This window comes from Ixodes scapularis, unplaced genomic scaffold (genome assembly GCF_016920785.2).
Source record: "Ixodes scapularis isolate PalLabHiFi unplaced genomic scaffold, ASM1692078v2 PGA_scaffold1__304_contigs__length_218370807, whole genome shotgun sequence".
Taxonomy (NCBI): domain Eukaryota; kingdom Metazoa; phylum Arthropoda; class Arachnida; order Ixodida; family Ixodidae; genus Ixodes; species Ixodes scapularis.
This window is the reverse complement of record NW_024609846.1, coordinates 171,881,813-171,898,704: the sequence shown is the minus strand read 5'-3', so window position 1 is coordinate 171,898,704 and position 16,892 is coordinate 171,881,813. Positions and strand designations below refer to the sequence as shown.

The following is a 16,892-nucleotide window of genomic DNA, read 5'->3' as shown; positions in this document are numbered from 1 at the left end:
TTTGTTGTGCCTAATATATAAGTAGGTATTTGTTGATGTAGTCAGTGTCGCCTACACTGTTTTCTTTTTGTTAATTTCACTAACAAAACTTTAGTTGCGAGAACAGCTTCGTCATGTCGCGTTTGTTGTCTTCACTCCGTCGTCGTCGTTTGAGCCGTTTTCATCATGTATAACGTTTACCAACTCGCTCTATTCGCTACCTTACAGAAGACTAGTTCCTATATAGGTCACGAGGAACAAAGGTGTCAGTGTGCAGCTCTGAAGGTCATGAGTGGCGCACCGTAGAAGGACACTATCACAAAAAGGCAACGTGAGGAAACACCAGCACGAACGGCTGGAAAAAGTGCATGTCCGTGGAAAAAAGAAGCCTCGATATCCTAATGATTGTTTTATCCTGTTTTCAAAGGTTAACAAAAGCTTCAAAGAGATTTTCAGGCACCGCGTTGTTGCGCACGCACTTCCGGATTTCCGGCATTTACAGTTTTGTTTTTTTAGGTTTTAGGCAGACATTATTAAGTTTTCGAACTTTTTCCTGTTTTTGAAGTTCATAAAGTTTACAGTTGGGCTTTCGTTGGCGTACCCTCTGTGGATTACTCTCTACAGAGAGTAAGCCACAGAAAACACTCGCCCGCAGTTATTAATTTGGGGGCCATATACCCAATAAGCTGAACAAATAATACAAAAAATTACATTGTCTTTTTTACAAAGTTGACGAATTTTGATGATAATAAATTGATATATGTTACGCATGATTTAACAGCCTTTGTGTAAAAAGAAGAAAAAGGTCGGTGAGCTTTTCTCCGCATCCGCCGGTTTTGCGGTGAGCTTTTCTCCGGTGAGCTTATCTCCGGTGAGCTTTTCTCCGGTGAGCTTTTCTCCGGTGAGCTTTTCTCCGGGATTCCGTTGTTATATTAGTGGGTGGAATCACCCAAACAAAGATAGTGAACGCCGTGGCGTTTAGGTGTTGAGCTGTTGGTGATGCTTGATCGGCGCAATGTGTCAGTCGAGCTCCAACTGAGGGTGATATGAGGCGGGGCAGCTCTGTGGTTTTACTTGTTGTGTTGCATAGTTAGTTTCGGCCGTCAGCAAATAGTGAAAAATATCTATCTACCTATCTCTCTCTCTCTATATATATATATATATATACAAAGGCAAAAATGCGTACTGTAAGAGTTACTAATTCGAACTTTACTACGACGTTTCGAGCGGGGACCACTCTTCATCACCTAATGAAGAACGGTCCCCGCTCGAAACGTCGGAATAAACTTCGAATTAATAACTCCGACAGTACGCATTTTTGACTTTTTTTTTATATATATATATATATATACATTTTACTAATACAATGTCTGGACATTTACACTTACCAAGTAACCATTTTCAGCTGTGATTTCAGACTGTGTTGCGCTTATCCCGCTCTTATTTATTTATTTTTTGTTTCTCTTGTTTCTGGCCTTTTTAGTATAGGCTTCCACCAGCTCGCTTGCGCGTGAACTCTAATTTCAAGTGAAACAAGTTTGTAAATTAGGGCGACACTATATAGGTTTGAAATCCTATACCAATTTTATTGCCATTTGGTGAGCCACGTACGAATTTTGAAATATATATTTTCATCCAAATAATCGATTAGTAAATCGAATAGCGATTCGGACGAATTTACTACGGCGGGAAGAACGAATTTGCAAATCTCATGGCAATTAGGAAATTTCAGCCATCCTTGGTTTCCGATTGGTCGCGCTCAGTAGCGGCTCCCTCCGCACAGAGTAGCCTCGAGTCAGAATTCGCGGAGTCTCTACTGACCGGCCAAAAAAGTGCGGCGCTTCAACTGCTCCCGCCCAGACGACTTGATGTATTTGTATACGCCCATGACATCGGCCGCGATCGGCGATTGAGGTTCCGCTAGCCGACGCAAGCGTCAGCGGACGTTTCATATTTCCATACTCTCACTACAGAAACAAAAACAACAACAAAAAAATCATCCAGTTCATGCTCACTATGTTCACCACTGACAAGATAGTTGGTAGTTTACGAGTTTCCGTGCAAAGCCGATCAAAACGAGGCACCAGATCAACTTTTACGGCTGCCATCAGGAAAGATCTGGCTTGTCGCCTGCCCTCGACGTCACTCCGAATATTTTTTGTGCCCCACGCACCATCCTCTTGTAGCAATATTTTTATTGTCCCCATGTGATTTCTTTTTTATGTTCTTACTGGTGTTTGATCATAATTCGGCCATTGAAATAGTTTTTGCTGCCGACCCTACCATTATTTTGACCCTCTGGCAGCAAAGGAATATTATGCCGGCATTACACACGAAATAAGAATGTAGACACTCCGTCCCATATCTCAAATTACATCACAACGTGTTTACACAACTGTAGTGCAGAGGTACGATGAGCAGGGTCTGAGAAAATATTAGTTTCAGTATTTTCAAAAGAGCGACGAAACAAAATAAAGAAAGGACCGCCAATCGGCAGCGCGTGCAAGCAGAGGCAGTAGTGACAGGAAGCGCGAGGTGTGTCTTTCGTACGGCCGGCATCAACTCACGCACTGTCCGAAGATGTACTCTGTTTTACTCGTAGGATTGCAACGCTGCGGAATGTAGGCGTGTGATTTCAGAAAGCGCGTCCTACCATTTCTACGCGCGAGTGCTCCTGCAACCCAAGCATTGTATACAGTTACGTCCTCGCGCCCGTGCCTTGGCCAGCCCCGTACACAACTAATGCAGTATCGAAAAGGCATAGTTCAAAATTGACGGTCCCACTTTTCCATACCGCTTCAAAACCCCATCTCGCTCAAATCACTTGGCAGCCGGACAATTTTGGCAGGGGGCCTCAAGTTGGGGATTATCCGGTACATTGTCCTCCCAACAATGAACGTGGGCGCGACGCGCCAGAGGGTGAACACGTGAAAGGAGGGGCGTAAGAGTGGAGAAGGAAACTCAAGGTCGCAAGCGACGGGAAAAAGGGTTTCGAAATTGGCGCGCAGGTTTTGCAGCATTTGCTCATACGGACAGCCAACGCCGCCCTGGTGGTTCAACTAATGTTTTGTTCAAGATGGCCGCCGTGGTACCGCAGCCTTAACTCATTTGTTTAGTCCAGCTCCTTATATAGTCTCAAGCTCAAGGTCATCTCCACCAACACAAAAGGACGAAGTTATACAGATCAAGCGCCACAGCCTTCATCACACAATGCAATAACGTTGACGTTTACAGGTCGACGCGATAAGGCAACATCCATCCACCCTCAAACTTGAACAAAAGGAACTCTTCCCCTACTATTCTATACACTGCTGATACTTCTGAATCATAACACGCCCTCTCTACGAAAAAAAGAAAAAACAAAACAAAAAACGCTGAAACGATAGTTGGCCCAAAACACGCGGAAACCCACACAAAGCAAAAATAAAAAAAAGATTTACAGGTTTTTGGACAATCATAAGCACTTAAAACAACCTAATTGACAGATAAAAAAGTTTTACAGTTTGGAAGCAATTCACAAAGCTTTCTAAAGATGTAAAATTTTTTATCTGTCTTCTTTTCTTTTCCCCTTCGACTCCGTTTCCTTGCTTTTACCACAGTCTCGGGTTTTCTACATTATGATCAACATCCACCAGCTCGCCTGCGCACTCACAGTTTTTTCAACGTTATTGCATTGTCTGATGAAGGCTGTGGCGCTTGATCTGTATAACTCCGTCCTTTTGTGTTGGTGGTGATGACCTTGAGATTGAGACTATATAAGGAGGTGGACTAAATAAACGAGTTAGCTGAGTTTGAGACGTCGTCCTGTCTATTTTCTGTCCCTTCTACATTTAGATGTTTCTTCTCTACCCCAGTCTCAGGTTAATTCAACATGGGTACATCCTTGTATGTGTAAGTTTGTTTTGGGCCGTGGTGGCGTGATCAATACTGGAATGTGGTCACTTCCCCATGCGTCCGGTTGAGTATTCCAATCTCCGCAGATATCTGGAGAGATAAAAGTGATGTCCAGTCTGCTTCCTCTAAATCCCCGTCCTATGTAGGTTTTAGTGCCATCATTCAGAGCTTGAAGGTGTAGAGACACCGTTACGTTTTCCACCTGGATGCCTCTTATATTGTTTAAAATGTGTTAGTTCCCGCATATACCAAGTCCTATAAAACAAAACTGCCTATTCATCTCAGGGCAATAGAAAAACACGTAGACTCTTTTTTTTTTCGCGGACTGCATTGTGTGGACCAATGAAAGCCCTACAATACGCGCAGATTCCGTGTGATTGTATTCTAACTCGTTTCGAAGAGAGTCTGGTAGGTACGGGATACGGTCCATTCGTCAGATGCACACTCGTCACAGGACGATTGGTCACAGGACGATTCGTCACACAGGAACATTCGTCATAGGACGACTCGTCACGCGGCCAACCGGTCCCACAATAGTTAATCCCCCCCCCCCCCCCCAAAAAAAAAAAAATGTATTGTGCAATTTGGTTGGAGCGGACAAAGTCGCTCACCTCATATCTTATCTTATCACCTCATATCTGAAAGGCGAAGAATTGGTAACACACGTTTTAGCTTCTGGTTCGGTCCCAAACATGTTAATTCGACCTCACAAAGCGGGTCACTTCTTATCTTAGCATGTCTTTCGCTTCTCAAGGTCAAAAAATTTGCAACAGACGTTTTAGCTTCTGGGTCCGTCCCAAACAGTGAATGTGGAGGCCATATAAGAGCGACTATTTTTGAACTCGGATTATATTCAAAATAATGGAGGTGATCGCTACAGAGAGAGGTAGAGCCATGATGCTGCACGAGGGGTACTCGTACACATTCAGCAGAAAGAATTCCGATTCTAATTGATTTTGTCGAATAGATGTATGCAAGGCAAAAGTAAAAGCTGATTTGGCTGCCAGTCGGATTATTGCTCGTTCAAGCCAGCGACTGAGATCAACCTGCTGAAGTCTCGTAATATAATGAAAGTAAAAGCGGAGGAGTGTTGTAAGATTAGTTTTCCTAACCATTGGTTTATGTGAAAGTGGGAAGTCGTGAAACTCCTCATCAGGGAATGTGGGCAGTTGTTGAAATTTGCGATTTACTACCGTCGAGAATGACGAAAGTAATCCCTGGAGAAGGGGAACAAGAAAGACAAAGGACAAACATAAATCTCCAAACACAGCTAGGTGACTGGTGAGCGACCGAAAAAATCCGCCTGGTCCGGGTATCGAACCCGGGACCTCTCCATTACAAGTGGAGCGCTCTACCAACTGAGCTAACCAGGGGTTAGACGTCAGTAGAACAAACGGGTTTTATCAGCTGCCACCAGTCGAACACCAACAAGGGTGAAGCTTGCAATTTAAAGTTATTATTATAATGCAATTAAATGCAAAGGTGCAAGCGAGCTGGACAGGCTCGCTTGCACAGGGGACGGACAGGGCAGGGGACGGTCACATCGACCGTCCCCTGCCCGATCGATGTGACCGGTTGCCCGCATGACGAGTCACCCTGTGACGAATGTTCCTATGTGACGAATCGTCCTGTGAACAATCTTCCTGTGACGAGTGCGCATGTGACGAATCGTCCTCATCCCGGTAGGTACACATTCGGATAAAACTCCTCTTTTTCTCCGCGGGCGAAACCATATCGCTTGCAACTCGCCGACAAGCGCCCTTAGTCGATCACTTCACTCGGAAGAAAATTCTTCCCAAAATGGGCGTGTCGCGATCTTTGACCCCGAAGCCCGAAGCCGAAGCCCGAAGCCGAAGCCCGAAGCCTTTGAGCCCGAAGATGTATCAAATACATCTGCGAGTTATTTTTCTTCGGTTTAGTCTTGCGGCCAAATTGGACTGCTTGTGCATGGCGTCAGTGATAATGCTAATCATCACCTCTCAATTTTATCTTTTAAAACTATTGATATTAAACTTGCTATCAGGAAACTGAAGCCAAAGTTATCAGTTGCATCTGAGGGAATTTTAAGCTTCATTGCTAAAGGATGCCTCTCTATTTTTGCGCCCGTCTTAACGTATATTTTTAACTTATCGTTGCAGATCCTTACATTTTCTTCCCTGTGGAAGAACTCGATTAGTGTGCCAATACATAAGAATGGCAGAACGGCTGATGTAAATAAATAGACCTGTGTTGTTGTTATCTCCCTTGGTGAGATCTATGAAATCGTTTTATTTGAGTGCATTCACAATTCTTTTAAGCATAAGATGAGCCCTTCAGAAATTGGCTTTATGCGTGGAAGGTCTGTCGAGACAAATCTGGTGTCTTTTTTTAATTTTGTTTCGCCTACTGTGTGTCAACGTGGACAGGTAGACGTATATTTTGTCCTTTCTAAGGCTTTTGATCTGGTAGACAATTCGCTCCTTACACACAAACTTGTGTGTAAGGAGCGAATGGTCTACCACATTCGCTCGTGTTGAGGATGCTAATATCATACAGCAGGATCTTGACCGAACGTAGCGCCGGGTCCCTGAGAGTACCTCGTCCTAGAACAAATTATGGGCTTCAAATGTTACAGCATACATTGCCAACATTACTGAACTTTTTAAGAGACCACCGTGTCTGTCTTGATGCACTAAATAAGAAAACAATACGCACAATATTCACTTCTAACTTTTAAACTTTTTTCTCCTGCATAGAACTGCCTGTTTTGTTTTTTCGCCTTTAAAATGTTTCTGTTAACGTGTCCTGTCTGCCGATCTGCCGATAGGGGGCAGGGGCTTTGTCAAGCTGCACATTTTGCAGCTTTTTTCCCTGTCTCCGTCACCCATATGCACAAATGGGAGTAAATAAAAAATGAATTGAATTGAATTGAATTAACCAGTGGTGCCTCAGATTGCGCATGCGGTTAAATTTAGGGAAAATTGTTTTTATGTCATTCACAAGGAAAAAAAAACCCGTACGCTGCTTCTTATACCATAAATAACAATATTTTATCAAGGGTGTTTTCTTATACCATAAAAACAATATTTTATCAAGGGTGTTAGAATATAAATATCTGGGGGTAAATTACACGACTGACTTAAGATGGAACACTCACGTTGATTACGCAGTGGCCAAGGCTAGTAAAACATTAGGGTTGGGTCCGGACATTTCGTCGAACGCCGTTTCATCGAACGCCGTTTCATCGAACGCCGTTTCATCGAACGCCGTTTCATCGAACACCGTTTCATCGAACGCCGTTTCATCGAACGCCGTTTCATCGAAGCCGTTTCATCGAACGCCTTTTCATCGAACGCTGTTACAGCCTGCATTATCTTTGCAATTTATTTTGATTTTTATACACAACGTCATCTAATTCTCCCTTTTTTTTAAATCACACAGTATGCAGTGACGAGATAAGTTCCATTGTGAACATGTCCTGCTTCGAGAGAAAGCCTCCATGAAACAATGACCCCTCTCCATGTCACATGAAACAATTAAAAATGAGACAAAAAAAAAACAGAAAGCACGATGTGCTTTCTGGGAAGCGGGTAGTGTTTTATTGTTTGACAGCGTGTACCTGTAACCTTGGGTTATGTGAGGATCCGAAAGGGTTCTGTCTTCTTGGGTGACAGAGTACACCCAGGGCTTTACTATTGTCTGGTGCGGGTTGGCCTTCCTAAGAAAGCGTCCTGAAGATGATTCATAGGCAAAAGGGTCGGTAATAAAGTTGACAGTGAAGGGGAGGTGGTTCCAGTCCAGGTGTAGCCCGAAACCATGTTGACTGACACTTTGTGCAGCTTTTGACTTTGTAGAGTTTGAAAACTAAGAAGAAAAAGCAGGAACGTTCAACCTGAGCATAAAGCTGGTAATCAGAGTATCATTATATTTTATTTCGTGTTCTCTCCTGGCAGAGTATCGTTTTATTTTAAGCGTGCTGCCCTGGCAGTTAAATGTTTTTCGTGAATAAACCTTCAGCTAAGCGTAAGGGTGAAAATGAGCTGGTGTAAATGGCACATTACCGAAACCCCCGGACAGCCGGTTAAAAAAACGACACAGACATTAAAAAATGTTTTAAGTGTCAGTCCTTTACCTCCAGTGTCATGTTTTCTGACAGGTACATGAGTAAAACTTTTCAGTAAGTCGCATACCCATTTGTTTTTTATACCAGTGGTTTTTATTTCTAGTAATTTGGCTCCACCCTAAAGACAGTTTCACAAGTGACTACCTTAGTCTTAACAAATGTAAGGTAAAACATCTATAAAGCAATGTTATGCCCCAAAACTCGATACAGAGAAATTCGATGAAACTGCCCTTAGCGATTCGATGAAACGGCGTTGATGAAATGGCGTTCGATGAAATGTCCATTCATTCGATGAAACGGCGTTCGATGAAACGGGATTCGATGAAATGTCCGCTACCTCATTAGGGTTTCTCTGTCGTAATGCAAGAAACTTCAATAAAGACACTCGGGAACTGCTCTATAAAACATACGTCAGGTCAGTTATGGATTACGCGGGTAGCGGACATTTCATCGAACGCCGTTTCATCGAACGCCGTTTCATCGAATGAATGGACATTTCATCGAACGCCGTTTCATCGAATCGCTAAGGGCCGTTTCATCGAATTTCTCTGTATCGAGTTTTGGGGCATAACAGTGCTTTATAGATGTTTTACCTTACATTTGTTAAGACTAAGGTAAACTTGTGAAACTATTTTTAGGGTGGCGCCAAATTACTAGAAATAAAAACCATTGGTATAAAAACAAATGGGTATGCGACTTACTGAAAAGTTTTACTCATGTACATCACAGAAAACATGACACTGGAGGTAAAGGACCGACGCTTAAAACACTTTTAAATGTCTGTGTGTCTGTGTCGTTCTTTTCTTTTTTTTTACCGGCTGTCTGGGGGTTTCAGTAATGTGCAATTCACACCAGCTCGTTTGCACACTTACGCTTAGTTGAAGGTTTATTCGCGAAAAGCAGGGCAGCACGCTTATAGTATAACGATACTCTGCCAGGAGAGCACACGAAATAAAATATAACGATACTCTGATTATCCGATATGCTCAGATTAAACGTTTCTGACTTTTTTGTTTGTTTTAGTTTTTAAATTATACAGAGAAAAGCTGCACAAAGTGTCAGCCAACATGGTTTCGGGCTACACCTGGACTGGAACCACCTCCCCTTCACTGTCAACTTTATCACCGACCCTTTTACCCCTGAATGATCTTCAGGACGCTTTCTTAGGAAGGCCAACCCGCACCAGACAATAGTAAAGCCCTGGGTGTACTCTGTCACCCAAGAAGACAGAACCCTTTCGGATCCTCACGTAACCCAAGGTTACACGTACACGCTGTCAGACAATAAAACACTACCCGCTTCCCAGAAAGCAATCGTGCTTTCTGTTTTTTTGTTTGTTTGTTTTCTGTCTCATTTTTAATTGTTTCATGTGGTATGGAGAGGGGCATTGTTTCATGGAGGCTTTCTTCTCGAAGCAGGAAATGTTCACGATGGAACTTACTGTGAGAATCGGCCCCGCCATCACCGTGAGTGGACGCGGGAACAGGGCCGAGCTTCATTTTCTTTCCATTGCGTGTTGGCGTTTGCACGTGTGCCCCTGTGTGTGGGTGAACTGGCGACGCTCGTGCGAGCTGGGGCAGGGGACGCTTTGAGAGGAGAAGAAGACAAGGACAGCACGTGCGGTAACCTTTGGCAGTTAGTTAGTTAGTTAGAACGTTCTTTATTGCCCTGTTATATATAATATATGTATACATACATATATATATATACACATACACACACACATACCATACACACATATAATGCACCATTGTCGTCTGCATCGGTGCGGGCCTAAGGATCTGCCGCTGCCGTCATGGCGGTCTGGGTGGGTGTTGGTCCCAGCGCCTTCGGCTGCTGCAAAGTCGTCCACCGGGGCCGTCGTTGTCGTAGACGAACTCCGCCAGCTTTGTCCACAGCAGGGAGACGATCGTCTTTTCACGACTGGTGGGTAGAATCCAATCAACATACGTCGCCGGACGGATCTCGTCTGGGAGTTCCTCCAGTTTTGTTTTCCGAAGGCTAGCGTGGCGCTCGCACTCCCAGACAACATGGGCAGCCGTCGCGGCACTCCGGCACCGGCGACACGCCCCCTCGTCAGGATCGTCGCCGAAGAACTTATGGCGCAGCGCCGGGGATAGGACAGTGTTGGTCGCGAGGCGGCGGACGAGGGTCTGACTCTGAGTGCTCCTCGGTAGGTCATTCGGCATCGGAGGAACGGGACGCAACTGCTCGTCCGGGCGTTCCTCCCGCTCCTCACGAAAGTGCCGTAGGATTCTCCGCCTTCGCTGTTTAGCACTTTCCTTGACGACAGACGGGTCGGCCGGGCCGGCCGCCTCGCCGGCTGAGTTGTGGAATGCGTTCGGCGCGGATGCCATCTGGCGAACTGCTGCTCGCGCCTCGCTGTGGGCCCACTCATTGCCGTCAATGCCCGCATGCGCGGGCACCCAGGAAATAGTAGCTTGGATGTTGAGCTTGTTTCGAAGTTCTAGGAACACGGCGAGCAACTCGCCGACTATTCCCGTGTACATTGAGGGGCTCCCGCTCGCTCGTCTGCAAGTTTCGTACGCGCGAGTCGAGTCGGTGAACAGTAGGAGCCTGTGTGGGATGTCTGTTGGTGCAAAAGTTTGAAGAACCCACTGGGATGCTCGGAGAAGTGCCATGAGTTCCGCTTGCGTAGTGTCGACGTCTTCAGTGGTCGAAAGCGCAGCCGCGTTCGGAATGCCATGGGTGGTGTCGACCCACGCGACCGCCTGGACGTGCTTGGGGGTTCTGTCCTCTCCTTCCCCGTCGTCGCCGGTAGTCGACAGCAAGGTCTCCGCCATGTCAGTGTAGATGATGGTGTGCGTAGGCGGTGATTTGTGCGCGACGCTACGTGTGTGCGCTTTGGCAAAGCGTTTGCGTCGCTCCGAGTTGCTCGTTCCAGGTCCCATGTTTCGTGGGAGGGGTTTTCCGTCGGTAAGCGTAACCGGGGCGGCCCACGGAGGGGGCGAGTGCGCGTCTGCCGGGCGGACGTCCAGACTGGGAGGCACGCCAAGCTCTTCCAATATGGAAAGCCCAGCTGTCGAGCTGCTGAGGCGGTCTCTCTGGGCGAGGAGCGCCTGTTCGGCGAGTTCCGACAGAAGGTTCATGCCGCCGTGTGCGTACAGCTCCCGGAGGGGCGTATACTTAGGCAGTCCGGTAACAATGCGGATGGCTTCGCGATTAAGTTTCTCGAGTTGCTCCGCCTGCCTGGGCGTGAGGACGTGATAGTTATAGCCGTAGAGGATACGGGATTCAAGCAGCGCCGTGACGAGCTGGCGCGTTTCTCTCTCCCGCGTGCCCCACTGGAGGTGTGTGATTCTACGGATGAGGCGGAGAAGGGATCTGCACTGCAAGGCGACTTTCGTCACCCACGTGGTGCCTTTGCCATCTTGATCTATGTAGGCTCCCAGGATCCGAACGGAGGGTTTTCACTGTATCCTTTGGCCGGCCATGCTGAGGGCGATTTGGTTGCGGACCGCCTCGGTCTTTCTGTGGGGCCCGTTTAAAACCACGACGTATTCGGTCTTCTCGGCCGGGGTGGTCATGCCCACTTTCCGAAGAAAGCCCTGTATGACGTCGAGGCCAAGTTGTAGCGTGTGCTCCTGTTCGCCCGCCGATCCCGTCGTTGCCCAGATGGTGACATCATCGGCGTATACGGCGAATTGCAGCGACGGAACCGCTTCAAGGAGTGGGGGAAGTCTTGCCATGACCAGGTTGAAGAGGGTGGTCCTATCTCCTGAGGCGCGTGACGTCAGATGAGCTGGGGCGGCGTGGTCTTTTTGCGTGTCCTCCGGCAAGATTGCGGCGGGCTCGGATTCAAAATCGTTGGCGGTTGTGGCCATCTTGGATGCTGTAGCTCCTGGTCTGGGTTCTTTTATGCCGACGGGACGTCGTGATCGGGGCGTCTTGGTTCCCTCCTGCGTCTTCTCCAATTTTGTGGCAGCCGGTGATGGCGTTACCGTGCCTTGTGTGTGCCGTGGACGTAGTCGCATTGGGCTTCCTGGGTCGTCGCACCGTTGCGAGTTCGTTGCAGGCAGTCAAATCTCTCATCGCATATTAGGCAAATAGTCGATGCATGAAGCTTCGGGGCTACCCTAGGCTTTCTCTAGACATTGATTGTTGATTTCACGCTAAATTAAGTTTTGTAACTTATTGGTGATTTCGATAAACTCAGTGAAAGTGAAGAGCTCACGTGAGGGTGGTGGAGCGGCACTGGCCCCCTGGCGGCGTCCACCTTTGGCAGAGACATTCGAAAACCAGCTTCGCTTGTAAATAGACGTGTTTTTTTTTCTTCCCCCTATCCGCGGAGTTCTGTCTGCTTTACTCTTCCGTCAGCGACCATCAGCTGCCTCCGTCGTCGGGTCCCGGCGCAATCTCTAAAAAAGAACATCTTCACTGGCGCAGTCGACAGGATTGCGTCAGCGGACCCCGGCGGCGTGATCTTCACAACGGAATCGGCGGACAGCGACTTGACGCGGCACTGGTGGAGCCTTCTACAGAGAAGACTGGACCACCGAGCTCCTTGAAGATTGGACCATCGAGCTACTTCGTGGTGACAGAGCTACCTCGGACCTGATGCCGTCCCACTCCAGCGAGGAACGCCTGAATCTACAGCTCGGACATCATTTTCGTGCCTGACTATTCTGAGCAGCGGGCTGCGTCTGTGATCCAGCGGCAGTCGTTGACCTTACGGTAAGGTGATTCTTTGACGTGTGCCCGCCATGGATACAGACAGTGCAGAGCGGCGGATGCCGGTTCTACTGCCCGAGCAGAATAGGGGTCGGAATAGGGATGTTGACGGGCCAGGTGAATCGTCACCTTCGAGTGGATTAGGGGCAAACTCGCAGACACAAGGGGAGGGGAACGGAGGAATCCGATCAGACAGCTTAATTGAAAAGGAGATAGAACTAGTGAGGGAGAAAGAACGGCTAATACGTCTCGAGCTAGAGCTAGAACATCTGCGCTTAGGGAACCGAACGCGAGCCAGTGGAGGCGGCATGGAGTTTAACCTCCGTGATGAAGTTTTAAGCTTTTCAAGATTGATGAAAGGAGCACTGACTTCTATGCCGTCGTCCGAAATATTAGTGCCGAGCTGGTTTGACGGCGTAGAACACGTCTTCGAGACGTATGAAGTCCCTGAGCGGCTGAGAGGATCCCTGGTGCGACCCTATTTCACGGAGCGCATGCGTGCTCTGGTGAATAGGCTGCCCGTGGGGGAGGCAAGTGAATATAAGGCAGTCAAAGAGCGTGTTCTATTAGAGCTCCGATTGTCGCCGGCAGAGTACAGGAGGCTCTTCCTTAAAGCCACCAGGATGGAAAGAGAATCCTGGACTGAGTTTGCGACACGGGTTGAGAGCTGCTTCGAATATTATGCTAGAAGCCGCGGGATTGAATCTCTTGAGGACTTAATTGCACTGATGGTGTCCGATCGCATCAGGGACTCCATGCCCGCCGACATGCAGGCATATGTAACCCTCAACGAGGTGGGTGATCGGTTGAAACCCTTGGAGGTGGCGGTACTGGCTGACCGTTTCGACGAGGGTGAGCGATGTAAAAAGCGAGATCACCCGTCAGGCTCTAAGAGCCGCGCATACGACGCAACAAAGGCCACTTCTCTCGAGGAGAAACACGAAAACCCAAGGCAGGGCATTAAACCTGACAATTCCCGGGTGAAGTGTTTCAACTGCAAGGGAATGGGACACTTTTCTCGTGACTGTCCACGGAAGAAGGCAGATGGAGAAGGAAATAACTCCGTGGTGGGTAAGATCTCAACAAATTTAACACCATCTCAGCAGAGTATCTCCCAGGACATAAATGTCAATCAGAACGGTACGCGCGCTGAGTTGCAGAGAGTGGCGGTGAAATGCGGCCCGAGGATGGTGCAGGCGATTATCGATTCCGGAGCAGAGATTAGCGTAGTGCGTGATGGGGTGGCGCCGGAAATGAAGGGGTCGTCCGGAAGAGTGACGCTGACTGGGGCGTTCGGGAACAGCGTGAGCGCCGTCCTGCGCCCTATACCGATGACTCTTCCCACAAGCTACGTTGGCTACGTCCCTCGAGAAGTGCCGCTCTTGTGCGCCGTCACTGAACAATTGGTTAACGGCGTAGACATGCTGTTGACGCCCGATGATTACAACAGCCTAAAATTGGCTTGCGGGAGGGTTGACTTCGAACCGATGGTTTCTGAAGCTGAAGACGCGCTTACTCACGAAGGTGGTGAGGTCGCAGACGACCACTGCGGCGCTCAGCTTCGGGTTCTACAAGAACGACCTGCCCGAGGACAAGGTGCGCGTGGGGGCCTTCGTGGACATGGCCCACTCGATGCTTCATGTGGCGCTGGTTGCCTTCAACAAGGATCGGCTCAAGATGCTGGCCACCACCTTCGATGGAGTAGGGGGCCGCGATTCCGACATGATGCTGGTGCGCTACTTTGTACAGGAGTTCAAGGAGCACTACAAGCTGGACGTCGTCACCAACCGGTGCGCCCTTATGCGCCTCATCACCGAGTGCGAGAAGCTCAAGAAGCAGATGTGTGCCAACCCGCACGACTTGCCGCTCAACGTCGAGTGCTTCAAGAACGACCGGTACGTTGCGGGCAAGATGAAGCGGGACATCTTCAAGGCCGTGTCCACCGAGCTGCTAGCGCGTGCCGAGCGCACCATGGCGTGGGCGCCGACGGTGGCCGGGCTGTGGCCGACGGACGTGGAGTCGGTGGAGTGGGTCGGGGGCGGCACCCGGGTGCCGACGGTCAAGCAGCTGGTCCGCAAGGTGTTCCAACGGGAGCCTTCGACGACACTGCACCAGGACGAGGCGGTGGCCCGGGTCGGTTCCCTGCAGTGTGCCATGCTGTCACCCATCTTCAAGGTACAGGACTTTGCGGTGGTGGATGCCCAGCCCTACCCCATGGAGCTGTGATACGACACGGGCAAGGTGTTCCCCCGCTGGCACCAGCTGCCCTTCATCAAGATGCTCACCTTCTCCCGGAGCAAGCCCTTCAACCTCGAGGCCAGGTACCCGCAGGAGGCGGTGGTGCCCCACCCGGACCTGCAGCTGGGCAGCTTTACGGGGAACAAGGTTGTCTCCGCGGCCGAGGGCGGGGCATCCAAGATCAAGGTGAAAGTGCGTCACAACCTACGCGGCATTTTCTCGGTGGTGTTCGCCTCGACCATGGACCGCAAACCCGACGGTCGACAGGCAAGTGCTGGGCGTGCAAACGGCGACCTAGCGGTGGCGGGGGCGACGAGTGGCGAAAAGGCACCCCCGACCGAGGGAGGAGAACCCGACAAAGTGGCCGAGGGCGAGCCCGTCAAGAAAGAGGACCGGCCCAGCCCAAAAGAGAAGCAGGCCAAGGCCACGGAGCTTCCGGTGGAGGTCCGGGTGCCGCAGCTGAGCGCCTTCGAGATGGACCAGCTTGTGGAGCGCGAGGTCCAAATGGTCCACACGGACCGCATAGAGAAGGAGTGGGTGGACGCCCAGAACGCGGTGGAAGAGTACGTATAAAAAGAGTGGGCCCACCTGTCGGACCGCTACCAGCCGTTCGTGGTGCCCTCCAAAAAGGAGGCCTCCCTGAGGGCCCTCGACGACACCCGTGGCTGTACGCCGACGGCGAGGAGGTTATCCAAGGGCGTGGTAGAACGTGCTGTGGGACAGTGTAAGAGCGTCTTTTGGAAGAGTTCAATGACTCAACTAGATGTGTTAAAGCTCATCGCGAGAAGGGACAACGAAAAGACTTCTGTTCCTATTTTTTTTCTTGGTCTCGTACCTGTACCTTATGCAGGTAACATACCCTTTATTCTTTTTTAAGTACCTGTTTTGAGTATGAGTATATTATGAGTGCAGACACAAGGCCGGTCGTGATAGAATTAGAGCCTTGGCGGGCACAGTAAAGGCCCGTTCACACTCTTGCGACCGAGTACGACTGAGAGAGACGAGATCTCTTACAACTTCTTAAATGTTTCTAGAATGAGGGAACATACTGATATTGTGGCGCCATCTATGCGGTGACCCTAGAACTGCATTTCACAAAAGCGAAGGTTTTGCGGGATTTCCGAGGTCAAATGTGCGTAATACCGATAGAAAGGCTCGTTTATAACATTGGCAAAAGTTTTTCGAGCCAAAAAAGAAAGGATATTGCGCGAGAAATAAAAAAAAAAAAAAATATGCCGGACCGCCGAGTTTACACTGCTTCCCGATAGATGGCGCCAGTGTGTTCTCTGGTTTAAGAAGTTTTAAGGAACCCAGGTGACCCAGGTTTAAGAGGTCGCAAGCAGTCGCAAGAGTGTGAACGGGCCTTAAGAATCACTTTACTAGCGTGTGATTTGCATATTGGTGTAAATTTCTTTTATAGTTTGGATTCTTACGGGTTGAGTCACAAACTCTGTGCAAGGTGTGTCTAATATGCGTACGCGTTTTAGTTTAGTTGTTATATATTATTTTTGACATTTTGGGTCTAAACAATATACTTAGTCGGGAGGTGTGAGAATCGGCCCCGCCATCACCGTGAGTGGACGCGGGAACAGGACCGAGCTTCATTTTCTTTCCATTGCGTGTTGGCGTTTGCACGTGTGCCCCTGTGTGTGGGTGAACTGGCGACGCTCGTGCGAGCTGGGGCAGGGGACGCTTTGAGAGGAGAAGAAGACAAGGACAGCACGTGCGGTAACCTTTGGCAGAGACATTCGAAAACCAGCTTCGCTTGTAAATACACGTGTTTTTTTTTTCTTCCCCCTATCCGCGGAGTCCTGTCTGCTTTACTCTTCCGTCAGCGACCATCAGCTGCCTCCGTCGTCGGGTCCCGGCGCAGTCTCTAAAAAAGAACATCTTCACTCTTACCTCGTCACTACACCCTGTGATTTAAAAAAAGGGGAATTAGTTGACGTTGTGTATAAAAATTAAAATAAATACAAAAATATTACAG

The 16,892-nt window shown here is 48.7% G+C and overlaps 1 protein-coding gene and 2 pseudogenes across 1 annotated transcript; 2 read left to right on the top strand and 1 right to left on the bottom strand.

The window, feature by feature from the left end:
- Positions 1 to 9,768: 9,768 nt before the first annotated feature.
- LOC120843429 lies at positions 9,769 to 10,485 on the bottom strand. The gene has a single exon (XM_040214800.3). It carries the CDS (start codon positions 10,483 to 10,485, stop codon positions 9,769 to 9,771), a length of 717 nt encoding a protein of 238 aa, XP_040070734.1.
- On the top strand, positions 10,467 to 11,278 carry LOC115331398 (annotated as a pseudogene).
- Positions 11,279 to 13,395: 2,117 nt separating this feature from the next.
- Positions 13,396 to 15,839, top strand: LOC115331400 (annotated as a pseudogene).
- Positions 15,840 to 16,892: the final 1,053 nt, after the last annotated feature.

Coding starts and splice junctions, on each gene's coding strand:
- LOC120843429 (XM_040214800.3), bottom strand. CDS start 10,485: ATGTACACGGGAATAGTCGGCGAGTTGCTCGCCGTGTTCCTAGAACTT.